Source organism: Tauraco erythrolophus, chromosome Z, assembly GCF_009769465.1.
Source record: "Tauraco erythrolophus isolate bTauEry1 chromosome Z, bTauEry1.pri, whole genome shotgun sequence".
NCBI lineage: Eukaryota > Metazoa > Chordata > Aves > Musophagiformes > Musophagidae > Tauraco > Tauraco erythrolophus.
Window position 1 is genome coordinate 87,716,598 of NC_141496.1, and position 26,835 is coordinate 87,743,432.

A 26,835-nucleotide genomic window follows, 5' to 3' on the forward strand; every position below is an offset into this window, starting at 1 on the left:
TCAAAGTCAAACTAAACAAGACTTTGAAAGTTTTTACATGAAGCAATTGTAAAATATAAACTGCTCACATATAGGCTAGATCCTCCTGGACTGTTAAAAACAGCAAACAAAAGCATCGTTGTTAAAATGTATTAGCTAGGTACACTGCTGCATTTGAACAGAAACAGAAGTTGGAAAAGTTGAGGGACACCCTTTTGAATATCAAAATGCACTGGGTCTTCTAGACAGTTATTGTAGTGCTGCAGGTCATTCTGCACGATTCCACCAGACACTAGCACATTACTGTGAGCCATCACATTAAGCAGTTATGGATATGTCAAGTATGTCAACTTATGCTAGCTAGAATTTTGATCTTGCTACAGCAAGAGTTTTTCATTTTCTTTAATTAGTAACTTTGACAAATATTTTTTTTAACACGGCACTAACATTAACATGGGCTTTGGCAGATTTATCACTTTATATAGTTTACATTCAAACACTGCATTGTCCTTCAGAAGAGTTCTGACCAAGCTGCACATTTGTATTCAGGTATATGAGTTTCCACATACAGCCCCAAATGTTATTTAGTGTACGTATATTTTATTTTAATATTATGCCAGCCACATCCTGCTGCATGAAGTATCTGCAGGCAGAAGACAAACATACATGACTCTCTTTATCCTTTTTACTCTTTAAACCTCAAGAAAATAAGAATGAATTAATAAATATGTCATTTCATAGTAAAACTTCTATTCTTTTATACAGGTCAACCCTATCCTTCCTTCATTAAAAACTGGAAAGTAGTCTTCTTAGCAGAAAGAAAGATACAGTAAAACAAAATCTAACTAATATAAGAGGCAACTTCTAAATCGTTCTGTTGAAAAAGCATGAAAGATATATTACATTCCAATATTCACCAAGAGATCGAAGTGCTATAAAGGCATATTGATTGGGTGTACCCTCTGGGTCTGCTTTGTGGCGTACCAAGTGCCAACCTAGAGCACAAACCTTGAACAAGGAATACATTTTTTTGAGCATGGCCCACACAGATCCTGAAGCAGACCCGGTAAACACTGACAGCGATAAATCACTGCAATTGTTAAAATGAATTATTATGCACATTCTCCTCTTCCTGTATGTTTCCTAAGTATAAGATAAAGTGGCACCATGATGGTAAAAAACTTGGAAAATTACCTCCTTCACTCACCTACAGAAGCAACAGTAATAAATATGCCTTAATCGAACACATCGGGTGATACCACACAACCTATTATTTTAGTGAATTACCATTAGCTGTTTGTTGTTTTTTTTAAGAACACTTATTTCTTCATTCTCACAACTGATAAATTTTCTTGTATGACAGCTAAGTACTATTTATAAATAAAATATTGGGACTGTTACTTAGAATTAAGAATTTTAAGTTCATAATTTTTAAATCACTTAATTACTTATTGTATAGTTCATAAGAAAAAAAACACACACACACAAAAAAACCACAAACCAAAGAACCTACAAAAACAAACAAAAAAACCCCCAACCAACAATTAAGGTGGGTTTACGTTAGCTCGGAAGTTTTAAAAAGTTTTTAAAAAGTCCTTCTGAGACAGTAAAAAGATTCATGTAGCAAAAGGAACTCCAGTGGGTTTTTCATGAACATATATTGTAAAAGTCAACACAAAAATTTAGGCAACATAAAAAAATAATTTCTGCTTTGAGTTTGTTACTCTGCTACAGTATTAAAGAGCTTCCATACTTTTCATGATAAGAAGATAACATAGCTACAGATTTTGGAAGCTGAAAGTGGTATAAATTTTGACAAAACTTGCCCTTGAAAAATCACTGAATACCTAATTAAAATAGAACGCCAAATTACATTCAAAAATCAAATTACATGAAAGACAGGTATGGCTGCTGTCATTGTAGGTAGCCAAGAAAGGGGACCAAAGTGCAAAGGAAGCCTTATGTGAGTCAGACACATACTTTAGTACTCCAATAGCTTAATTTTATTCCAATAGGTATTTGAGAGTTAGTTACTTAGGGTTTCACAAGAAGATATAAAAATCTTTACAGAGTCAGCTTCACACAAATAGAAAGGGAGATCACGGGAAAACCTGACTCAGGTGAAAACATGACGGGGCCCTAGAGATATCGTAGTTAAACAGCAGCGAGAAGCCAATCTATGTATAAAGGACTTGTGTATCAAGAACCTGTATAGTAGAAAGTCCTACACACTGATACCTAAACCACTAGGAAAAATAGGGTTTAGAACATTTCTTTAAAAACATCACATGCTGTTTTAAAGATCTATTGATCCCCTCTGCATATCTCAAGGTAACAAAGCTACTTTGTAGCTGACATATAACAAAGATCTCCCAGGCACTGGATTTAACAAGAAGCCCTTCTGTATTTTTGAGTGAAAACTGAAACATAGTTGAAGGTCTTGAAATAACAGGGATAAATGGTATGAAAGTACATATGCTTAATAACCACACACTGTAATTACACAGTAATCCCGTATTTCTTCCAAATTACGTGTCAATAAATCTTTCTCACTGCACTATAAATTCCAAGGTCATGGACAGAGGTGTTTATTAGTATAATTACAATGCAGCAATAAAACCATTAAGCTTTTAGATCCCAATATTGTTCCATTTATTCTCCTCTCCACCCAAGGGAGGCAGATTGTTCCTACAAATGGAATACCCAGAAAATATTGGAAGTTACTTTTAAAAGACTATAAAAATGCTCTAGTTCGTGCAATTAGTTGCTTAAAATTTTCTTTTTTCTTCATTTAATCTTTGACAGAATGTCAGAATATTTTTTTTTAATACATTGCAGTAAGTAGACGCGAAACAAAAGTATTTTCTGAAATAGGCATGTGTGACAGTTATTAATATATTGGGCCAAATTACTGACTTTTGCTTCCACATTAGTTTAATTATTCCTGGGCACAATTCTACTTGTCTTGGTTCTTGTCTTCCTCTGCAAACTACCAGAAAGGCACTTAAAAGCATGATGAGGAAAATGACTGCTGAAATCAGACTACTGAATCAGACTAACATGACCAAACCTACTCCATAAGTTTCTACAGAAGGGAAAACCTATTCTTACTTGGAAATTAACTCCTGGTCATAACTAGCTTTCAAAAACTAACCAAAGTCATGTTATGTAATCATTACTTAATGCAGTGTTATCTCTCAGTGTCTAAGTTTCACTCAAATTGTTATAACAGTGAAAGCATCTTCCTCAGTTATCTTAAACTCTTTGACATGTTAAAAATAAAATAAGAATTTTTCTAACATAGGGATGTCTTTTCTTACTAGATAAATAATGTTTACACCTGACTAGATTGAACATAAATGTAATAGACTGACAATTCCTTTCACTCTTCTCTCAATATAAAGTAGAAGCAATTTTGGAGGTTACTTTATTGTTTTGTTACTATACAAAGATAATAAAGAATTTGCCTGACAAAAACAGCCTGAATAAAATTCTTACTACTAACTAATAAAACATTTTATAGTAGGATAATTTAGAAAATAACCAAAAAATATTCACCTGGTATCAATACCAGGTGAACATTTATTCAGAGGGACCTTGACAGGCTGGAGAGATGAGCCTGTAAGAACCTCATGAAGCTCGATAAGGCCAAGTGCAAGGTCCTGCACGTGGGTCGGGGCAATCCCATGCACAAGTACAGGCTGGGAGGAGAATGGATTGAGAGCAGCCCTGAGGAAAAGGACTTGGGAGTGCTGGTGGATGAGAAGCTCACCATGAGCCAGCAATGTGCACTGGCAGCCCAGAAAGCCAACCGTGTCCTGGGCTGCATCCAAAGCAGCGTGGCCAGCAGGTCGAGGGAGGGGATTCTGCCCCTCTGCTCTGCTCTCGTGAGACCCCACCTGGAATACTGCGTTCAGCTCTGGAGTCCCCAGCACAAGAAGGACATGGAGCTGTTGGAGTGAGTCCAGAGGAGGGCCACGAAGATGATGCGAGGGCTGGAGCACCTCTGCTATGGAGACAGGCTGAGAGAGTTGGGGCTGTTCAGCCTGGAGAAGAGAAGGCTCTGGGGTGATCTTATAGCAGCTTTCCAGTACCTAAAGGGGGCCTACAGGAAAGCTGGAGAGGGACTTTTTACGAGGGCATGTAGTGATAGGACAAGGGGCAATGGATTCAAACTGAAAGAGGACAGATTTAGATTGGATATAAGGAAGAAATTTTTCACTCAGAGGGTGGTGAGGCACTGGAACAGGTTGCCCAGAGAAGTTGTGGATGTCACATCCCTGGCAGTGTTCAAGACCAGGCTGGATGAGGCTTTGGGCAACCCGGTGTAGTGGAGGGTTTCCCTGCCCATGGCAGGGGGGTTGGAACTAGATGATCTTTGAGGTCCCTCCCAACCCAAACCATTCTATGATTCTACGAATACATGTTCCAAGTCCAATGTAAAAATGCTAACATTGCTCAAATTACAACGAACTATTAGCAACATTCAACTTGCAACACTGACAAAACAGGAACAGCAGAGGAATGAAACAGTAACAAAATGGTAATGCCAATATCCTTTCAAAATAAGAGGTTCTAATGAAATTACGATTGTGTAACTCATACCGAAAATATTGAACTGTTGCACTGAACTTCATATTAATGTAAACACATAACTAGTTCATAATCACAAATTTTAACTTTATTCTTTCTCTCATTCTGCTCGTTACTTACACATTTTTCCACAAACCCTGACTCAGAAAAGTTAAGGCAGACCTTGAAAAACTTGGTTGCTAGTTGCTTGGTTGCTTCATTGATGACTATGGAGCAAATACAATACATTTCTAAAGGCCATGTACTGACCTCAGTCCCTCCAGACTACTCAAGCTGATACTGATGAATGTTCTAGACACAGAACAAAGGAAATACACAGACCTAACAACCTGGCTGGAAATAAGTTAGTTCAGTGAGAAAACACAGGGATCAATATTCCTAATAAGGTGATCCCTAAAGTGGAAAAAGAACAGGGCAACCCTTGGACCCTGAATCTTAGAGGTTAACCAGAGAAGCAAAGCAAGGAGAGATGTGCACCATAACATAAAGAGTTACGTTGGAAGTGCTAGACAGAAAAGAGTACAATATTTATCTCAAAGAGAAGATTTAATGCAAAGTTTGTGATTGTTAAAAAAATAAGATAATAAAGCAGACAATAAGATTAAAAAATAAATTAACTTCATGGAAAAATCACAGGAGAGATAAACTTAACGTGGAGTTTAAGTCTCAATATCTGAAGTGCAGGCTGAGTAACAGAATGCAGACTTCGTCTCAGTCATCTTCTCTTTCCGCCTGTGAAGAGAAGCTCCCAGGTCCAGCCCGCAACAGGATGCCCTCTATGCATCTCTGCTGTTACGTAAAGACAGCAGCTGCTAGAAGGAAGCCTGTCCCTTTCCATGTACCTAAATTCCATGTACATTGCATTGCAATCTTTAAACAAGAAAGCACAAAGGACCAGCTCTAGGGCAAGTCTTTAGTTGGCCTAACTCTTTGAAGACTACCTAAGAAGTTATCGCTAGTGGAAGTTATGTAACAAAGAAGGAGAACGAGTAGGCTTACTTATTTTACAAATAGTGTTAATGCAAACTGAAATATATGACAAAACTGCTTAACCTGTAATTTATTGTAATAAGAAAACATATGACCTCTTTTGACTAAGAATAGGGCAGACAGCAATGCTAATCTATTCTTACCTACTTAATAAATTATTTAGGTGTTCAGAACATACAGAGTATGAAAACTAAAAAAAACATTTAATTAATGAATTATGAATTTTAGTTTCTAATCTATTCAGAGGGGAGCTTGCTTCTCTTTAACATGCTAAACTTGATTAATACAAATTCTCTGTTAAGTTAGATGCTAATGGTAATCAGTTATAGAGCTTCCTTTACAGAACAGCCTTTAATTTAACTGGTCAATGTACAGAAATGCCATTTCTTGACAAAGTGACAAACAAGTTCTTGGGAATCAACAGTACCCCTCAGTGCACCCAAAGCCTAACAGTCTTTCCAACTTAAGATGTCAGCGTGTTTTTTTTAAAAAAAAAAATCTGAAACCTATTTCTCATCTTATAGTGTCTGTAATCTTTATGGTTCTATTTGAGAAGCATGAAACTCACTTGGTCTTCCTCATGTAAGTGAGGTCTTTTAACCCTTCTGTAAGTTAGAATACTGCATCATTTGCAGAAATAGTCAACTATAAAACTGACTTGCAAAGTGTGCGCAATGGTATTAATAAAATAAATTGTATAAATAACTGAAATTATTTTTCAGGGAAAAAATGTTGCTATAAACGTATGAAGAGGAAAAGCAACAAAAAGCAGCAAATTGTGTACCCCCGTCACCTGAAATCCACACCAAGAACACAGAGACTGCTCAGAGAAAACATCCACTTCTAACAAACCTAGAAATCCCAATCTCCGTGAGAATCTAATTAATTTGGATGTGTCTATTTAGCAGAGGATACTACACTTTATGAACACAAAATATGCATATAATGATTTAAATGAAACAGCTAGTGAAAATAAACACTCCAAAATTTCACATCAGAAAACGTTTTTCTCTGAGTGTTATCAAAGCACTCGTATGAGATTCTTTTCTCACTTGTGCTGTCATAAATCGACAGCAGCTTCACTAAACTCAGTAAATAAACTCAAAATTTAGGGTATCATCTTCTTCTAAAACACGTATTGAAGACTATTTTGAGGCAGATCAGTAGTAAGTTACATGATTTAACATATATTGAACTTCAAATGCATGCAGAGTTATTCATTAACAATTTATAGGACATGCTCTATAAATTACACCTTAAAAAGATTTTTTTTTACTACAAGTACTAACATACCTAAAAGAAGTAAATACATACACAGTGCCTGTCAATAGGAAGAAAAAGCATTTTACTGGATTAAGACATGCTTGCATAAGGAGCAAAAATTATCTCTGCTATAGATGCCTGTTTGGCATTTGTGTAAAAGTCTCACTTCAAAGACAGGAGAATCAGAGCTACTGGTTTACCTCATCTAATAAAAAAAGTAGTGTAAAAGAGTTGCTTAGCTCCAGCTGACCTTGAACGTAATTGGCTACCTTGGATGTCTCTATGGTATATGCCATTAAGAAGATAAAAATATACAGGATTAAAATCTGAACCGATAAAGCTAAGAAATTAAGTATCACTTCTTTAATAAGCCTACTTTATGGAAGTATGTGAATACCAAAATATCTCCTTACTGATTACTGCTGAAGTATGAATAAGTTTAAAAATAAGTTATCAAAAGTATCTAATATTGTATTTTTCCTCTTTTTACTTGTTTAAAAACTACGAATAAAGAACTCAAGTTTTTTACTCCATGACACTCTGCTCCATCTAAAATTACTTATACACCATCACATTCTCCAACTTTTTATAAATACTTTGTCTAGACTGATAGATGTATCTTAAGACGAAGATGGAGGCATATTTTTTCTATTACATTTTTTCATCGCAACAGTTCTTTTTTTCCATACTTCTGTACTACTTAAGACTTTAAAAGCTTATGTACTTGTAAGAACCCTCTTTTACAAGGTCGGGGTTGATTATTACAGAGATGAGATTGTTACACTCTACTGCAAAACAAGAGCTACAAAAAACCCCCCCAAAATCCAACATTTAAGTCACAAAAAACAATTAGCCAACAGAAAAAGGTCTGTCAGTTAAAATACCAAGGCAAAGGCAGAGACTATTTCTGCCTCTCATGAACAAAGCCATGAATAAAGTGTGATTGTAGTAAACTGTGGGAGAAAAAAAGCTTATGAAAGACCTTTTCTTAAATTTTAAAAACACAAACACGTAGAGTTCAAAATAAAAAAAGTCTTTTTACCCCTTGGTATCAAAGTAGTTTGTGTTAGACTGCTACTTGAATTTAGGAAGTACTTACTCGGCACTGGTTTGAAACGGTAAAAAACAATTACTAGAATTGAAGGGAAGATGAAGATTTAGGAACTATGCATTACGAAATCATGTATATATAATAATAAATAATAATTAAAAAAAAAAGAAACACTAGATCATGAACATGTGTTGCCATGCTACCACAACTGATCTTGTTTCCTTCCTTGATACAGGCCACTACAACTACAACGCCATTTTGTGCCAACTATTGCAGTAAACATCACGAAGGAGTCAAGCGACATCAGCCAATCTTCCAGTGTTTAAACAGAAGTTTAGGGACAGCACATGGCAACAAGTCTACAACTTAAATTTGCTTCAAAACTCCTTCATGGAAAGGACTGAGAATTAGAATTATGGAGTAATACATTTAGAAAACTGAATCAGTGTAATGATAAGGGCTAAGTTTCAGCTCTGAGGCTTATTTTGTCAACTTTCTTAGCCTCCATCCTATCACAACATCTATATTGTATTGGATCGTTACAACTTTCAAATATAATCAAGCATTTTACACTGAATCAAGTTGTTCCAGTGGCAAACAACTTCTAGGGGCTTGTAGAATTAGGATGCATTTTAGGATCACTGCTATCTCAAAAAAAATTGTATTTAGCCTTTAATTGATAAAAAACAAACTGTGAAATCTAATTCAGGATCAAACAATTCATGTAATAGGTTTGTTTAAAACCCCACCCTATATTTTGAATGCCTTCAATTTTAAAGGTAAGTTTTACAGATGAAGTAAAACATGGTGAAATATCATACATCAATGTACAAAGAGTAGGCTCTAATGAAGATTTCAGATAACAGGTGTCTTCTATTCCTTCCCTTCTTTATGATCCTAATATCCACTCAAATATCTTGAATCAATTATTTCCCAAAGAAATCAAACGCAAGCCTAAGGGCTTTTATATACTGCAGTTATATTTGAAAACATAAAGCAACGGTATTAACAACCAATCTGATTTAAACATTAGACAAGTTTACTCTTGCATTGAAATGAAACACCCAAAGTTGGGGGACTGGGAGGGAGAAAAAACAAAAACCAACAGGTAAATTGGAAATGTCATTGTCTATCACTCTTCGTTAGCTAAGGCATTTTTAGTAATAATACTGCTAAAGAAAATCATCCTTAATAAATTTAACAACATCCTTCAGCTTCCTCCACTGTACACCACTTCGAACTTCAACTCTGCTGCAAGTCATCCTCCTTGACATCCATTTTCACTGTTGTATTCTCAACAATGGTTTCTGACATTCCTGCTAGTTTTGTAGCTTGCACCTTTTTCATTCTCCTACTGTCTCTTGACATTTCTTATCGCTTCTTCCCTAAATCTTGCTCAGAATCAAAAGTGCATCTATTTCTCAAAATACCAGTGAAGCAGTCTCTTGCTCAACTATCAATTCATAGAAGAATACTGGGAGGTGGAAAGACAGCAGTAGGGCTGAAGAGCAGACAAGAAACAGCAAAGCTTGCTTTAAATAAAAAATAAATAAAAGCTGCAGAGCTCAGGTCACCACACATTACTGGCCTGCCATCACAAACTTTCTTCTCTTCCCATGTTAGACACCCACCTGGTTTCAAAGCTCTTCTCCTCTCTCTGCTCCTTCATTTGCTATCAGAGATTATGATAACAACATCTTTTCCCTCATTACCCGTTATGCCTGGGGAAAATTCTAAATCGTGATGAAAAAGGATATTTCTAAACTCTCCCCTAGCATATTCCAAACCGACAAATGCCTTCCCTACCCTAAGATTACATTCAGAAAACAGCTAAACCAGGTTTTAAAATATTCTTACGATCTCTAACCAAAAATCAATGTATTACTGTATTTCTTCCTTCATTTTTCCTATAGTCTGCAAACACTTTATGATAGCTAGAACTGCCATCTCTTCTGTATCCTGTAAAATCCAGACACTTCATAGATTACAGATACTGGTGTACACCACCCAGTCTCAAAAGCAGAAAAGGGAAGTTATACCTTGAAGCTGCATTTTGAAAGTGTTTTCTGAGCACCCTAAAATTCCATGTGAGCGCTTACTCCTGTAATTCTATTTGAACAAGAACTTCAGTATTTGGCTTATTCACCAAAAGGTAAATTTCTGGTGCCTATTTCAGAAGAGTAATCATCTTACCTTTACTGTTTCACTTAAGACTTCGTTTTTATCAGCTTCTTCACTGGAGTGCAATTCCAGCTTATTATTTAACTCCTGGAGCTGCTGCGCCTGTTCATTCAAAAGCACTTGTGCCTGATGCTCCCAACGTAATGCACTATTCAGTTCTTCACATGCACTTTCAAACCTCTCATGGGTGATCAATTTCTGATAAGGGAAATAAATCGCGTTTGATTGTGTAACTGCATTCACTTGTTTACGTGCTTGACTTTCAGAGTTCCATTTGCAAACATATCAAATTCTTAAACAAAAGCATGCTAAAGGCCAAAATTTAGAGGTTTTAACATGAAGATAGATCACCAAATAATAAAATAGCAGACAACTTTATCGATTGTATTTTTTAAAAAAAAAGCATTCACGGTACTGTAAACAGTAGCTATTCATTATTCTATTCAAATTAGCACCCCTGGTTGTAAAGAATCCATATTTAAAAGGAAATAGGCAGACCAATGTCCTACTTTCAGTGCATATCTTATTAACCCTTGTAAACGTCTTCCAGGACTCTTTCTCCCCTCTTCAAAATGCTCCAGAAAGAAAAAATAATTCTTTAAGGAAAATCATGATCTACATTTGAAAAACAATCTGAAATGTGACAATTTCATCTAACTGTCCCAGAACTGTAAGGGAATACAACCCATTAAGAACAAAACTCAGTATGATTAGATACAACTTTGTCCATTTGAGTAAAAAAATCCATTTTACCAGCTAGGAACAGGAAGGAGAATAGAGGTGAAATCATCTATTAAATATTCTCTGTTTGGAAGTGTTTTGATTGGGACACACTGACAGGTTCACCAACTAGGACTCAAGATCAACATTGGGCACAGCTTCAGAAAACTCTGCTCATTCTGGGACACAGCTATTTGGGTGACACTGTGCACCTGTAAAGCACGTATAAGAATCTTTATCCATTCACTTTCTCAAACAGCTCAAACGTGAGCTCAATGCTGAACGCAATCTATAGAAAATACGCGTTAAGAGGAAAGGTGCCCTGTGAACCTCCAGCATGCTAAAGCAAGACAAGCTTCTTCCCCTCCATACGGATGGAAGGCACAGTTCCACGAGTATGGCAGGGAACAAACTGACAACCCACAAAATGGCATCAATCCCTCAAAAACCATGTCCATTACTCACTATACTGTGGCTTCAAGTGGTTAATGAACCTTTTCGTTGTCTCTTCTCAGTCCTGGTAGACGGTGCTATTTACATGTTAGTGAAGCCATAGTGTTTAAGTAAATCAATCGGCAACAGCAAAGGGCCAAAGGAATTCAGTGCATAGGCACTACTGAGAATATAAAAGAGGGCTTTTTTTTTCCTTGCCATAAACTTATTCCTTCAAGGAAACAGCCACAATAAAACTTGCAGTGACCAGCTCAGGATATAACCCATACTCAAAGATACAGTAAAATGTCTATCATATATATTCAGCAATATCCAATGCAGAGTTCAAATACTTCATTTATACTTCATGAACTTCTCATGAACACACTTATTGGATACTCTTGTTTCCAGCTGACTTTACTCTGTTGAAGTGAAATCTATAAGTCGTTTTCAGATATACAAATCACACCAACGTTTTCAACATATGGAAGAAAACCTGGGCTGCTGAAGACTAAACATGTGATTTACACAGAATACCTCATTCTACAAATCAAAGAGAAACTCTTGTGGAAAGCAGATACTTCTAAATACACCTGACTTACAGTTTAGTGACATTTACAAGGCAAGTTTTCTCGGAAATTCTGTTAAGATTGATTTTATACTTGTTTTTCAAAAGAACATGAATCAAAAAATGTGTAAAAAAGAGGATCTCTTGTAAGCAGGCTCCTCTAAATCAAGTATACTTACAGACTGCTTTAATGCATTTAATTGCTCTTGCAAGCTCTGGGCTTTGTCAGCTTCTTTTTTCATCTCACTGAAATTCCATTTCAATTCTGCAAGTTTTAGGCGCAATGAGTGGCGTTCCACCTCTGCTGTATGAAGTCTTTGTGTAAATTCAAATACTTGCTTCTGCAAGGATGCTACACTTTTCTGGTAGTAAACACAAACAAATTCATGTGCTACAAAATCTGCTATTTTAGCTATAAAATCAATCACATGTCATATACAAGCAAATTTTAAAAAAAGCTGTTATTTCATCCTCCATCTCTTAAAGACACACACAAGTGCAAAAATGTGAACCTGTTTCACCTACTGTTGAGAGTTAATGAAAATTCTACTTTCAAGGAAGTACCTGTTTGCACGTAAGGGCCACAACAGAAGACAGATTATGTGAGAATGAGTTTATCCTTTCATTTCAGTTAAAGGGAAGAAGGTTATCTTTTCTGAAAAATAGAGCAGTAAGCAGAAGAAAGAACAAAAAAAAAGAGAGAGGAAAAAAAAAAGAACCTTAACATTTAGTTAAAGCCAAAAGCAAGTTTGTTCTTCTGAAGTAAATACAATTTTGATAGAACTTTAAAAAAAAAACACACACCTTTTTCCTAGGTGCATCAAATCTCTTTTTTAAATTCTTTGACAATAATAGAAAAGATCTATTCAAGTCCTAATGCTTTTGGGTGTTGCAAATCAACTCCTGATTCTCTATATAGCTGACTTCAAGGTAACCGACTCATAAACAATCTGAAACAGAATTAACAGTACTTTCAAGAGAGCCGCACTGTAACACTTACGCTGTGAACCCACTGTTTATGTGAAGTAGCACTACAAGCATACATACCATAATGGGTAGTCTGTCACAAAAACCAGCTTCCAGGGCCTGGGTATTTATTTTATTAAGTCCCTGAGCCAGCCTCTGTACCAAGGAGTCTTTCTCTGGGTAAGTAATGCTCCTGCTGCTGTTCAGTGGAACAGTCTCCATTATTACATTCAGCTTGTCCATAAGTTTTGAAAAGGAGCTCCTGGCTGCACTTACAAGTAAATGTCCAGAAAGCCAGGGCTTTGGATCTTTAGGAAACAACAACAAAGAAACATCAAGTAGGTTATTAGTTTCATTTTTTTTCACTTGAAAAAAGCAACAACAGCAAATAGCATCTTTAAAACACTCAGTAGGAAATTTCCATTAAAGAGCGCAAGATTGAGCTTACAGGAGTATCTCAGAGAGACTTTGGGACAAATTCTGTACTAAACAATGAACACTCTAATCCTATCAATCTCTGGATGGAAGAGTAGGATAGGATTCTAAATAACAGAATTTGTTTGTCAAAGAACAATTTTCTAGTTGTTTTTATGTTCTCCTCCAATACTACACTTTCTTGAGTCTTTCTTGGGTGTTCCAATTTTGTAATTCAGAAGACATGGAAGATGGATGCAAGCAAATGCAAGCCAGGTCGAGTATGTCAGATGTGATAGCACATGGTAAAACACTTTATCGTAATATTTAGAATGCAAATTTCTGAGGGTTTCCTGACTCCTCTTCCCTCCCCTCTATAGATGTCTAAATCATTTGCTGTTCAAAATTAGCGAGGCTTGGTACCTTAATGCCATACTATTTATATTCTGAGACAAGAGAATATAATTTACCTTATTCCAAGGCAATTAAAATTTTACAGCTACAATTACTTATTTCCCCACAGGATTTTGGTAATCATCCTTCTCATATAATGGACTTAAGGCCCCAGCACACCCAACATGTCCTGCTTACTGCTAGATTCGTCAGGTCTGTAATTAATAATTGTGTTTAATGTTGATAAATAAAATTGTCAGTGCTCCTTCCACTAATTGGTATTCCAGATAACAGTTAATAGGTTTATTTATGCCTTAATAAAAGTCTTGTAATTTAGTTTTCCCTCTGCTAGGCAGGTCTTAATCTGTCATTACTTGTCTTATGATACTATCAGTGTAAGATGACAAGCATGGAAGAGCTTATTTACATTCAGTAGTACAGCAGATCTCCTGTTGCTGCAGTGAATTAAAATATTTACTTAAGAGTATAAACAGAAAAAATAACCACAGCTTTTTTTAAGTTAAAGAATTTCTTTTTATACATCATGAGGATAAAGCGAAAGGTTCAAAGCAAACAAAACATGATTATTGATATTTTAAGATCACGATTCTCTTCATAAAGAATTTATCATGTACACACGAGATGAAATTTATCTGTAAGCAAACAAAAACAACAAAATCACATAAAAGCAAATATTCTTTTCTCAGAGTCATTCTCCTGATTCTTTTCAAAATACCACCATTCCAATGATTCCAGTGATTAACTGAAGGACCATTTTTGAGTACATGCTCTCCATAAAACCAGCTAGTAGTAAATCTGTCTTTTCTTTGTGACTCAGATAGCACTCTTTCTCTTCCTCTTTAAAGCTAAAAATCTTATCCAGCATTTTTACCTTGCACTTCAACTAACAAAACATCCTTTGAAATAATAATAATAAAAAAATATTATTCTTCTCATATCCAGAAGAAACTGCTATTGTAATGCTATTGTCTACTTTGGCCAAGACTCCTGCCTTGTCCTTATGTTGGTCCTCTACTACTGATTACATAAAAGATAAGCTACCTTCATAATTTTAACTCTTATCACAGATTATCCTTTCCAATCTGTCTTTCAGTTTCAAAGACCATCTCTCTTCTTGAGTCATGATGCATTCATCAGTTTGAAAGCTTAAATTAACCTAAAATTAAAACTAGAACATTTGTACCACCTTCCATGTAAGATGACACCAAAACCTTCTAAAAAACCCTCCTTTGCTGTGATTTTTGATAAATATCAAAACAAGGCTACTGTCAATGAGCTACAGTTCCTTCACCTTTTCTAGTATTTCCACCTGGTATCTCATTTTACACGAGATTGTTTGTCTGCCAGGAAACACAGTATTTCTCCATATGTGCATATCTAGGATAGCAGCCCCTTTCCCTACGTTCCCTTTAATACAGCTTAACTGTATTAAAAATAAATTAATAATAATAGTTCAGACAATTGCGTTGTAGCATTTTGAAACAATCATTCCATTTATTCCATTCCACTGTTATTCAGTACACTTCAGCATCCACAATTTAAGGCACTTTCTTGGGATGGGGAATGAGAAAAGCAAATCACCACCTCTGTTTATATTTTTTATAAAGAGCAGTTTGGAGTAAATACACAGAAGTATGTTCATGCAAGTTACTGACTGCTTTGAAAGATGAAACGAAAATATAATGCAATTCCACAAGGAACTGTATTTATAATCACTGGGAAAAGAATATACGGTTTAAGTACATACATTTTAAGTACCTGCCCATAAAGGATCAAGGAATTACAATTAAAAGCATTAAATGATGTGCATTGTGATGTGTATTAGAAATTATTAACATAGAGGTATATCACAAAAATAAATTAATTTTTACATTAAACAAATTAAGAAAAAGGCAATGAAAAGTGACAAATCATACTTCACTGACAGATAAGAAAGAATCCATGTTTATTTTGGTGAAACAGAACAGTCAGCAGGATGAACTTAGCAGTACTACACAAGACTAAAATTTTCATGCTAAGCTTCAAAGGCTGTGTGTATGTAACAGTTGATTATATTTGCATTCAAAAAGCTTGACCTTTACTGTGTCTGGTTTATCCCAGTACAGATTCTGTTCAAACAAACCTACAAAACTAACCTTACAAAAAAACCCAAATCAAATCAAAACAAAAAACCCCACACTTTAATGAACTGTCATCAGATTGAAGCTAAGAGATCACTCCAAGACATACTGGAATAAGAACTGAACTAATGAACAGTGTGAAGGGAAATGATTGTGAATGTCAAACAAAAGCCACCTTTCTAAAAGTTGAAAGCTCAAGAAATGTGCGTCAAATCAACATCTTGCACAAGCCCAAGATTTCCTGTGTTAGATCTGAGTGATCTGGCTTCTTTCAGTTGCTTCAAATGGATCCTCAGAACCTAGCCATCTTTAAAAGCAATTTTTAAGACACCAAACCATTCCATATCGTAGATCCACACAGCACCTTCTTGTGCCTACTCTCTCCTGTGACGCACAGTCTAATCTGGTACTGACATTATTTCAAGATTTGAAGAGGGCAGATGTCTCCCAGATTGCCTATGTACATTAAAAAAAATTCAAAATCATTTAAGTCAGTTTAACAGTTTAAATCCTATTTGAAATATGACTTGCAGAACATAAAAAAAATTTCCTAAGTATGCAAGCTTCCTTTCAAATATATTCATTCAGAACGTTACCACTTTGATACTTCTGGAAATTTCATGTCCAGCTTTAAATTATTTATTATTATTTTTTGAACCAAAGGTTCTTGGGATACTTTTGATCTCATGAGAAACAGAATTCTAAGTAATACATCAGTGAGATCTTGAGATTCTGTGAAAATGACTTAAAAATAGAGATAAGCTATGAAAGAATCACCAAACTGACTGTGACCACAACATTCTTAGTATGGCTTTTCCTAATTCTCAAAATCGAAAGTGTGTTCAGTGTAGAGATATCAAGTAAATAGAGTCAACCAGAATTCTCATACACTTCAATACTAGCAAAATATCATAAGGTTTAGGGTATTCTAACTAGTCACTTCAGCACCTCGATGCTGCTGTAAATTTTCTCTTGATTCCTTTTCAATTTGCTGTTCTTGCTCAACACTCTATACACTGAAACACTTGCAGTATAAACCCTGAAAATATTTTGAAAGACAGTTTTGTAGGGATGCAAATTTAAGTTACTGAAAACAGAATGATCAAAGGAAAGAGCACCTGAAACTGAATCAAAACACTTTGGATTCAATGGCTGACTTCTGGTACCAGTTTATTGTTCAGGATTCCAAGAAACGTACCACCTTCTCCCTGTCCTGCTATTTCTCTTTATTCATATAAATTATCTTTAATATCCTTTATTCTGTGACAGAATTGTTGGCACTTTGAAACTACCAGGTACCAAAGAACTGAGGACAACAGAAATGCAGAGGAACCAAGTGAGATTGCTATACATTGTGTCAATGAGATCATTTTACTTCTCTCTCAAAAGCCACGAGATAGCAAGTAAACCAGATGCAAATAGCATCCATCAAATTCAGTAGTTTTTCAGATGCCAGCAATTTGGAAATTCTAGATCCACATCATATAAAACACAGTATGAAATTATTTCCTTTCAGTCAGCAATGGTAATATCCCAGGTTGAATATGTGTCAGTTTTAGGGCCTGCATTTAAGAAATACACAGATCAAATAGACAGAAATGACATAGATCTTCTCTGTGGAAAAAAATTAGGTTGAGCTTTGGTAAAGTAATTTTCAAATATTAGAACAGTGGAACAAGACAACTAGGAAGCTTGTAAATATAACTTCATTGGAAGCTTTGAAGAACAGGTTAGCCAAATATCCGTTAGCGTGGTGTACACGTTTTTTTCCTATCTCACAACAAAGCAGGCAGAGCTGTTTGTATGCTTTCTAGAAGCACTCTCCAGCCTTCTGTTTCCATGACTATGTACCGAAATGATAAAGTAGATCACCAATTAAAGAAAATTAATCTGCTCCAACAATACGGCTCTCCAGAGATTTCATGCAGAATAGTACAGATAAACTCCTGAAAATGGAAATGATGTAACCACTTTGATTTTTTTTTTTAATCTTCTTCTACAAGAATATACTTTTAAAATTACCTGTTTTGTTAACAACATCCTGTAATTCAGTGACAGAACTGATTATTGCAGCAAGGAGGTTAGAACTAGTAAACCAGCTGAGTGCTTCAACACAGTGAATTTGTTCCTCTTCACGACCTGTGAAAGAGAATTGTAGCTAGCAATAGAACTGAATAGCTTACAAAAGGCACTCTAATATCTCCAGCTCTTTCAGAAATTGACCAAAACTAAGTATATAAGCCACAAATTAATTCTTCTTTCAGGACAATTTAGACTGTATTAAATATGATTCCAGAACTACTGAAACAGAAAAGTAGATAGATCTTCTAGTTCGGGAAACATTTTTGATACCATTTAAACTTGCAGTGAGAAGCATGAGCTGGTCTGGTAAGAGAAAGGGACTGGAAGACTACCTAATTTCTAAAGAAAAATTTAGAAATCCTATACTAATATTTTACCTGAATCAGAAAGACACTTCTTGCATTTTTAGTAGGAAATAAATATTAAAAGTAATTGACAAAAGAAGACAAAATCTATTTTCAAAAAATATGTTGATGGTCAATCATTTAGGAACATTACACGATATTTACCACAGAGAAGAGGTGGTAGCACCCTAGTTCTGAAATCCGTAACACAAATGTCAAGGATATCAAGGATATCAAACAGTATGAGTTCACATGTGGAGTTGTAACTTTTCTTTCAATGCTTAACAGATTAAGCATTTCCTTTTAGGGGAAATTACATTTATCAAGAAATCCAGAAATCACAAATGCAGAAATTACATTTGTCAACATGTCACTAAATTTGTCTTTATACTCTATTAACATTATTATTTGTTACTAACCATGTAATTTGACACAACATTTATCAAAGAAGAAAATTAGCTTACTTGACAGATTACGCTTGCCTTTGGAGTCTCCTATACAAACTAGAATTCCAACGCCGCCTTTGAAGCCATTTACCCAGGAGAAGAGAGAACTAGAAGACTGGGCTAAAACTTTAAGTCTGTTAGCTGCCAAAACTGCAATCACACCTCTTCGGAACACGCGAGTCAGGCCTTTGAATTTTCTTTTCACTTCATCTTGATTGTTATCCTCTACATCAGAGAGAGCATGAACTAGGGTCCTAATCTCCTGGTTCACTAATTCATAAATGTTGACCTGATCTTGGAGAAGGTCTCTTTGGGAAGACATAGCACACCATCGGCCATAGAGAGGATACAGGGCACCTGCCAATAGTGCACAGGCTGCCAGGAGAGATGAATGCTCCTTCTGAACCTGTGTTAACATATTTTTCACAGAAACATTTTCAAGGGCCAATTTCTCACGTCTTTTTTCAAGGACATTAATTTTTTCCGTATTTTTCTCTGCTGTTTCCAGGTATTCCTGGGATAAGGGGGAAAAAAAAAAACAAATACAGAAGAAATATTAACTAGAAGATAATTTTTAAAATTACAAAAATCATTTTTACCTAGACAAAAGCTAAAAGAAAACGACTATTTTTTTTCAGATTCAAATAACACCTTAAAGGAACAAAAATTATTAGTAATGACTGTCAAAGTATCTCTTCTAGCAAACAGTTACAAAACCAGATATGTGAAAACAAATAAATAGTATGAGGAAAATTTGCATAATCTTCAACTACAAATGAACTCCAGATTTCTGATGATAATCCACTGGTACTGCAATAGACCATAGAAGGTCCAACAGTACCTGGCTGTCCACAATACAGTTTTATGGGTTGGCTTAACAATAAGCAATTACATGCTCCAATTTCAGAAAGAATATTGCTCTTCAAAGCAGAAAGGAAAGTTAGTGTAAGAGAGGAAAAAAAAGAAGGAAAACTCTGGAAGATAAACCTAAACAGATTGGCAGCAGCTGGGAAAGGGGAAGTAAAGGTGATCTCTTAATTACTTTGTAATCAACCCCCTACTTATATATTCACAGATTAATTAGGTCTCATACAGAACTGACTTTTCAAAAGAACAGTGTAATACAGATATTACTATTTTGACTAGTGCCATTACAGGTATTTTGAACTTGCAGAATATTTTTTTCTTTTCCTGTACACTCCCTGAAAAAGGGAAAGAGAGAAATCTAAAACAGTAAACCAGAGCAGCACAATGAAGACACTAACAGGCTAGGGAATGCCAGGACTAAGGTTTGACCATGCAAACTGGTTGCTTTTGATAACATGCAGTTCTTGTACAGAAATCAAGACACTATGCTGGGACCTCTGAGACTTAGACTGGCTTCTTGATGCACGACAGTCCTCTGTCATTGGAACAACCACTTGAGGCTACGTTTAAACAGGATCTAGTGGTATAAGGAGATAATAAATTTTAAGTACTGATCACAAAGAACCTCAAGCTCACGTATAATGTGTCCAGTCAAAATACATGGACACAAAAAGGTAAACATGAATGTAATGACAAGCCCATATGATGAAGAGAAGAAAGGATTATGCTAAGCTCCGGCTACCTCTCTTAGAGCTATAAGCAATTTTGTTAAAAATGAGGTGAGGCTATTCTTGTTAGCAGCAGCCAAAAGAGAAGCACAATGGCATCATCCAGCCACATTCTCATGTGTTCTACTTGGTACAGGACTCAAGCAACTAGTGAGAGGGGCACTATAGTTTCTTTTCACTCCTCCATCCTGCAAGCACAACAGGGAGAAGGAGAAAAAAAAATACACAGCGATCCCTAGTATGGAAATAAAAGAGCCCATGCTTCTATAGAGATGCACTCTAGTCAGTTCAGAATGTCTTTGACCAAATAAATATTTTATTATTTTTTCGGAAGAGGAAGAATTTGTAGTGTTATTAAAATACTTCCAGCGATACAAAAATAGAGCAGGTAACTTAAAGATTTAATTACAAAATGCAATTTACAGGCCTTATATGTCACTACTACTCTAAAATTAAGTATGGACATGTACAGTATTTTCAGTGCTATTGAATTATTTACGGCATTTGATTTTTATAGACAAAATCCTGATAGCATGACTGGAAGGAACTGAAAAGGTAAGCTGAATTTAGAAAACAACTTATGGTTTCTGGCCATCACAGGTGAAAGGCCAATATCTGAGTAAACAAAGTCTGATCCCTACAGGGCTGTTGGGCAGCAATACTAACATTCAGTGCTCTGGCTAATTAAAGCTTGTTTTTTAAAAAAGCTTAGTGTTTTTATGCTTATGGTTATATGGTAATATGCAAAAGTGAACAAGAATCTCTGACTACGGAAATGTAAAAGTTTTGTAGAGAAAATATACCTTCTTGTTTATAAGGGCTAGTAATTGGTTTTGTCTTACTTCACAGTTTCTAGTGTTTTCTTAGAAGCTTAAAAGCACAGTTTTTGAAAGGGACATAGAATTATCTTCCTAAACATTGGCAACCCAGCCTCCTTCAGTGTTTGAGCTTTGAGAGACACCTCGCCAGGTTGCAGAGCTTGGTGTTTTCAAAGAATCCTTAACAAAAAAATGAGGTGCTACTAGCAACACTGTTTTGTCCTACTTCTTACTGGGTCCTTACCCTTTATTCTAGCATAAAAACAGAATTGGAAACTAGAAATATAATGACACTATGACTTCAAAAGGTTTTCCTGTATTTCAGCTGTTTTATTTTTCTAAATGTATACAGCTATACTCCTGAATAAACAGCATCACCACTGTCCTCCATTTCTTTCCTATTTTTCAAGTACATAGGGCAGACATGTCCATCAAAGAGACTCCGTGGGTCAGGAACAGTACAGTTACACTCACTTCTCCTTTTGCAGTGATTGCGCTGACATTTGATACAATTGCAAGATACCATAGCCTTTAGCTAATTCACCTGCCTTGCTGCAAAAGAAAAGTTTCCAAAACAAAAAAAGCCAGTAAAACACTTTTTTTTTTTCTCCCTAGAGGACTTTTCCCCTTTCCTGTTTAGCAAACCTTTTATTTTTCTGTTGAAATTAACATTTTTAAAGTAGTTACAGGGTTTTTCTCTTAGAACGTGTTTTTGCATATCAGAACAAAACCATTCTATTTTAAGTGGTTGCCACAAAAAACGGGGACAGATTAATAACTGTCTACACAGCAAACAAACAACAACTGATAGTTAAAATTCAGAGGATGTTTCCTATGAGACTGTGCAGTCTGAATAAGTAATTTGTGTGAGGCCAAGGAACAGACACAGTGACGTTTTCAAAATGGCACGCTATCAAATCAAGAGGACTACACTCCTGCTCCAAAAGGCAAGGAAGAGGGATATGCATTTTAAGCTCCATTGACTCTCCAAGCATGGAGGCCACAGACAAAGAAGAGCGGTATCTATACAGCGCCTGGTTTCTTGCCAATCCATGATAAGGCCACTCTGGGAATTTCTGCCCTACAGAAAACCAGTGAAACTGATTACACCATCCATCTGACCTACAGTAACAGCTGTGAAGTAGTACTTATTAACATCCATAGATCCTACCTTGGAGTCAGGGACTCCTGAACAGTACTGGCTGGGAACAGAAGCAGTGGCAAGTGTCATTGCTATTAAAACCTCCAGATTTTGCAATGTTACATTTCAACAGTAAGGAGACTGTTTTGAAAAGCCCTCTCCACTGTAGTTCTAAGAAACCAAAACAATAATTTCCAAGATACATTACTCATATTGCTGTGCAGTTAGAGCTCTCATTTAACTCCTGAGAGTCTGAACCAACAGTCTTCAGTTTGCCTCCGCACACATACCAACAACTGGAAAAATTAGAGAAGTCTCAACCCAGGAGTTGTGAGGAGAAAACGTCTAGAAGAAGGCATGGAGCACTGGTTGAAAACAAAAGTTACAAACAAAATGATGCATCCTATGATGTACCATTAGCTCGGTGCAGGACAGCAAAAATCACTCATCTTCCCTTTCCAGAGAGGAAGTAACATCTGAAAGGACTAGTTCATTAAATTGCTTGTAATTAACACTCAAATCTTTGGATGGAAAATATAGCAAATTGCTACAGTTTCCTTGCAGCGCTAGAATAAATGTCCTAGAGCGATGAAACCACAGTTTTACAATGAAATAGAGAATAATGGAAAATCATATTCCACTTACACTGACTACGTTTCCTATAAAATTTAATGAATAAGGCCTGTAAATTTAAATATTGCATTCTGTACCTTTATGTTAACACTGGCACTCAGTAATCTAAAAGGCCCTTTGAAGACATTCCGTAACTTATGGCATGTTTTCCCTTGTTTCCTATGGAAATAAGGCTACAACATTAGTCTGTCTGTACACCACTGATTCAACAGAGCGGTGATCTTCAGACAAATATGGCTAAGAGGCTCAAAATGCAACACGTAAAAGACAGCCGAGTGTTTCGAAACACAAGTGATCAGGATTAGCACAGCCTTAACAGCAGACATCCATGAACCCTATGGATTCCAGAAAGGCAAAGGCTTAATCAGGTATTTGCAGGTACAAAGTAGAAATCCAGAGACAATTATACTGTCTTCTTCCCAGATCGACACTGAATGGTAAGGAAGGCAAACTGGAACATGGGATGGAAAAAGATGAGACAGGTTTGCTGAATCATCATTGCCAATATTCAATGCGAAATGTAAATATCAAGCAACAAGTATACATAAGATTATAACTCACTTCCAAAAAATTACCATAAATTGCTCTGTCTAAAGAATACTTCATAAACAGACTTCCAAGCTCAAAATCTGCATCAAATACAGCATTCTTCTGATGAACTAAGTTTCAGATGGCAGTCATAAATAACAAGGCTTATCTTATTTCCTGTATTTTGTAACACTTTTAACTGAAACACGTGTAAATGAATGTGACCTGAAAGATAATAAATTTTGGCTATAGAATAACAGTGAAAATTTTAGATTGCAACTAACCTTTCTAACAATCAGTGACAACAGTTTCCCACTTTTGAACAGCTGCTCAGTGGAGTATCTGTATAACGAAGCCCTTCAATACTGTCGAAATCTACCACTATAACTGCTAATTGGTTCTTAGGGTCAGAATGTATATACCTAAATTTATCCCCAGATGTGGCAATCTGGTGAAGTTCCCAATGACTGGAAAAGGGGAAACATAGCCCCCATCTTTAAAAAGGGGAGAAAAGAAGACCCAGGGAACTACAGGCCAGTCAGTCTCACCTCTCAAGATCATGGAGCAGATCCTCCTGGCGACTATGCTAAGGCACATAGAAAACAAGGAGGTGATTGGCGACAGCCAACATGGCTTCACTAAGGGCAAATCCTGCCCAACTAATTTGGTGGCCTTCTATGATGAGGTTAGAGCATTGACGGATAGGGGAAGAGCAACTGACATCATCTACCTGGACTTATCTAAAGCGTTTGATACTGTCTCACACGACATCCTTGTCTCTAAACTGGAAAGACATGGTTTTGATGGATGGATCACTCGGTGGATAAGGAACTGGCTGGATGGTCGCACTCAAAGAGTTGTGGTCAACGGTTCGATGTCCACGTGGAGGCCAGTGACGAGTGGTGCTCCTCAGGGGTCAGTACTGGGACCAGTGCTATTTAATATCTTTGTTGGAGACATGGACAGTGGGATCGAGTGCACCCTCAGCAAGTTTGCAGATGACACCAAGTTGTGTGGTGTTGTGGACACGCTGGAGGGAACGGATGCCATCCAGAGGGACCTGGACAGGCTGGAGAGGTGGGCCCCTGTGAGAACCTAATGAAGTTCAACAAAGCCAACTGCAAGGTCCTGCACGTGGGTCGGGGCAATCCCAAGCACAAGTACAGGCTGGGAGAAGAATGGATTGAGAACAGCCCTGAGGAAAAGGACTTGGGAGTGCTGGTGGATAAGAAGCTCAACATGAGCTGGCAATGTGCACTGGCAGCCCAGAAAGCCACCCGTGTCCTGGGCTGCATCCAAAGCAGCGTGGCCAGCAGGTTGAGGGAGGGGATTCTGCCCCTCTGCTCTGCTCTCATGAGACCCCACCTGGAATATTGCGTTCAGCTTGGGAGTCCCCAACACAAGAAGGACATGGAGCTGTTGGAGTGAGTCCAGAGGAGGCCACGAAGATGATCTGAGAGCTGGAGCACCTCTGCTATGGAGACAGGCTGAGAGAGTTGGGGCTGTTCAGCCTGGAGAAGAGAAGGCTCCAGGGTGATCATATTGCAGCCTTCCAGTACCTAAAGGGGGCCTACAGGAAAGCTGGAGAGGGACTTTTTACAAGGGCGTGTAGTGATAGGACAAGGGGCAATGGATTTAAACTGAAAGAGGGCAGATTTAGATTAGATATAAGGAAGAAATTTTTTACATTGAGGGTGGTGAGGCAGTGGAACAGGTTGCCCAGAGAAGTTGTGGATGCCCCATCCCTGGAAGTGTTCAAGGCCAGGTTGGATGAGGCTTTGGGCAACCTGGTGTAGTGGAGGATTTCTCTGCCCATGGCAGGGGGGTTGGAACTAGATGATCTTTAAGGTCCCTTCCAACCCTAACCATTCTATGATATCACATTACTGTTACTCTACGGAGTCTTCACAAAGCATGACACTGAAAAAGTAACCACTGCCCTATATAATTCTTACAATAAGCTATTTCAATCTTAACGGCTTCAACATTCTCAAAAAACATCACAAGTAACTGCTAGACCAAATTAAGCAATTCATTTCTGGAATGTTTTAACAAAGTAGTTTATTCCTTATTATAAATTAAATTAATACTAGCACAGTGTTGGGTTTTTTTTATTTTAAAGATACACTAAAATTCCCAACCAACCTTAAATTGGTTAGGAGCTTCAACTACTGAAATAATCCATTAAATATTTACAAGAAGAAAAAAAAAAAATCAGAAGTTCACAGCACCATACCTGTGCCCTTGCCTGAACTTCCCCAAGGAGACCTGAGTACTGCTGTTCCAGATACAGTTTTTGTTTCTGCCAACAACATTCCTGTGCTTTCATCTGTTCAGCCATTTTGCTAAAAGCATCTTCCTGGGTTTGTTGAAGCTTCTTCAAAGTGTTGGATTTGCTCTTACAAACATATTCTAGGTGAGATATCTGTGTGACAAGCATTTAAAAAGAAATTATTTTACCTCTTAAACCACTATTTTACTTTCATTGTACATATTAATTTAAGCATAGACTACTCCGATAAAATCTAAATTCTAATTTCTCCAATATATTTATTAAAATGAAGTAAAAGTCTTTCACGACAGATTACTTACGTGAATCTTGCAACAAACCAACACACATTTTGGAACAATGCATTTCCCTTGGTTTCAGTTTTGCCATCCTTACAGTACCTTGCAGACATCTGTTGCCTTCTTTGTTGGAAACCTGAACTCGACACTTCCCATATTTTTTTGAAACAAGTGCATTAAACCTTGTGCTGCGAAATTAGTAATCTGAGTACACCAGTCCTTTAGTAGTTTGCAAGGATTGCAAGTAATAATGGAAAAACAGCCTTAATTTTATTTTTTGTTTTATTGGAAAGACAAAACATTCATATTTTATTAAGTATTAAAATCATTTCAGAGAATTTTAGCATATAGAATGTTTTTCCCACAAGTAGCTCATTAGTTTATGACACGTTTTCAACAAACATGAAGGGATTCACTCTGCGGTTTAATTTTGCAGCTCCCATGCAAACTAAAGGGAGTCATGAATCAAGCTAACAATAACCTCTAAATACACACACCTACACTTTGTTACTAGAGAATAACAGCAAGATACCTTCCAATAGATCACATAAAACTGTAGAAAAATTTTGTTCTCAGAAAGTAACTACAACACAGGTAACAACACTGCCCCAAATCCCTGGAAAGCTTCTTCTACATGAAAAGTCCTAGATACCTCACAATCAATCTCAATAACCATACTAAATTAAAAAGCAAGAAACGATAAGACACATCCTCCCTAACACTGCCAACAATGTTCGCTCCCTTCCCTCCTTTACTTCAAAAGGAAAATAGAAACGTCCACGCAACCTGCATAACCAGAATTTATCTATCTATACTCTCCCTCTTCAGTAATTTTCATTGACTACCGGGGTACTTACTAAATGATGGGCAGAGTCAAAACAGTTCCCTGTAGCCAGTCCTGTCCCTTACTTGGGCCAGAAGAGCAGTCACAATTCCAGCAGACGACGAAAATCTGAAAGAGCTTTTCCCTTCCTATGCCTCAAGAACAA

The 26,835-nt window shown here is 36.6% G+C and overlaps 1 protein-coding gene across 6 annotated transcripts in view; it reads right to left on the reverse strand.

The window, feature by feature from the left end:
* CCDC171 (coiled-coil domain containing 171) overlaps positions 1-26,835 on the reverse strand; it is a 156,089-nt gene that overhangs the window by 66,133 nt on the left and 63,121 nt on the right. For all 6 annotated transcript variants that reach the window (XM_086629576.1, XM_086629582.1, XM_086629580.1 and 3 more), the window contains 6 exons: positions 25,515-25,703; positions 18,582-19,077; positions 17,714-17,830; positions 12,825-13,051; positions 11,957-12,139; positions 10,070-10,255 (listed from right to left, as the gene is read on the reverse strand). In XM_086629576.1, the coding sequence (XP_086485702.1) occupies positions 10,070-10,255; positions 11,957-12,139; positions 12,825-13,051; positions 17,714-17,830; positions 18,582-19,077; positions 25,515-25,703 (1,398 nt within the window). The remainder of the gene's footprint in view (positions 1-10,069; positions 10,256-11,956; positions 12,140-12,824; positions 13,052-17,713; positions 17,831-18,581; positions 19,078-25,514; positions 25,704-26,835) is intronic.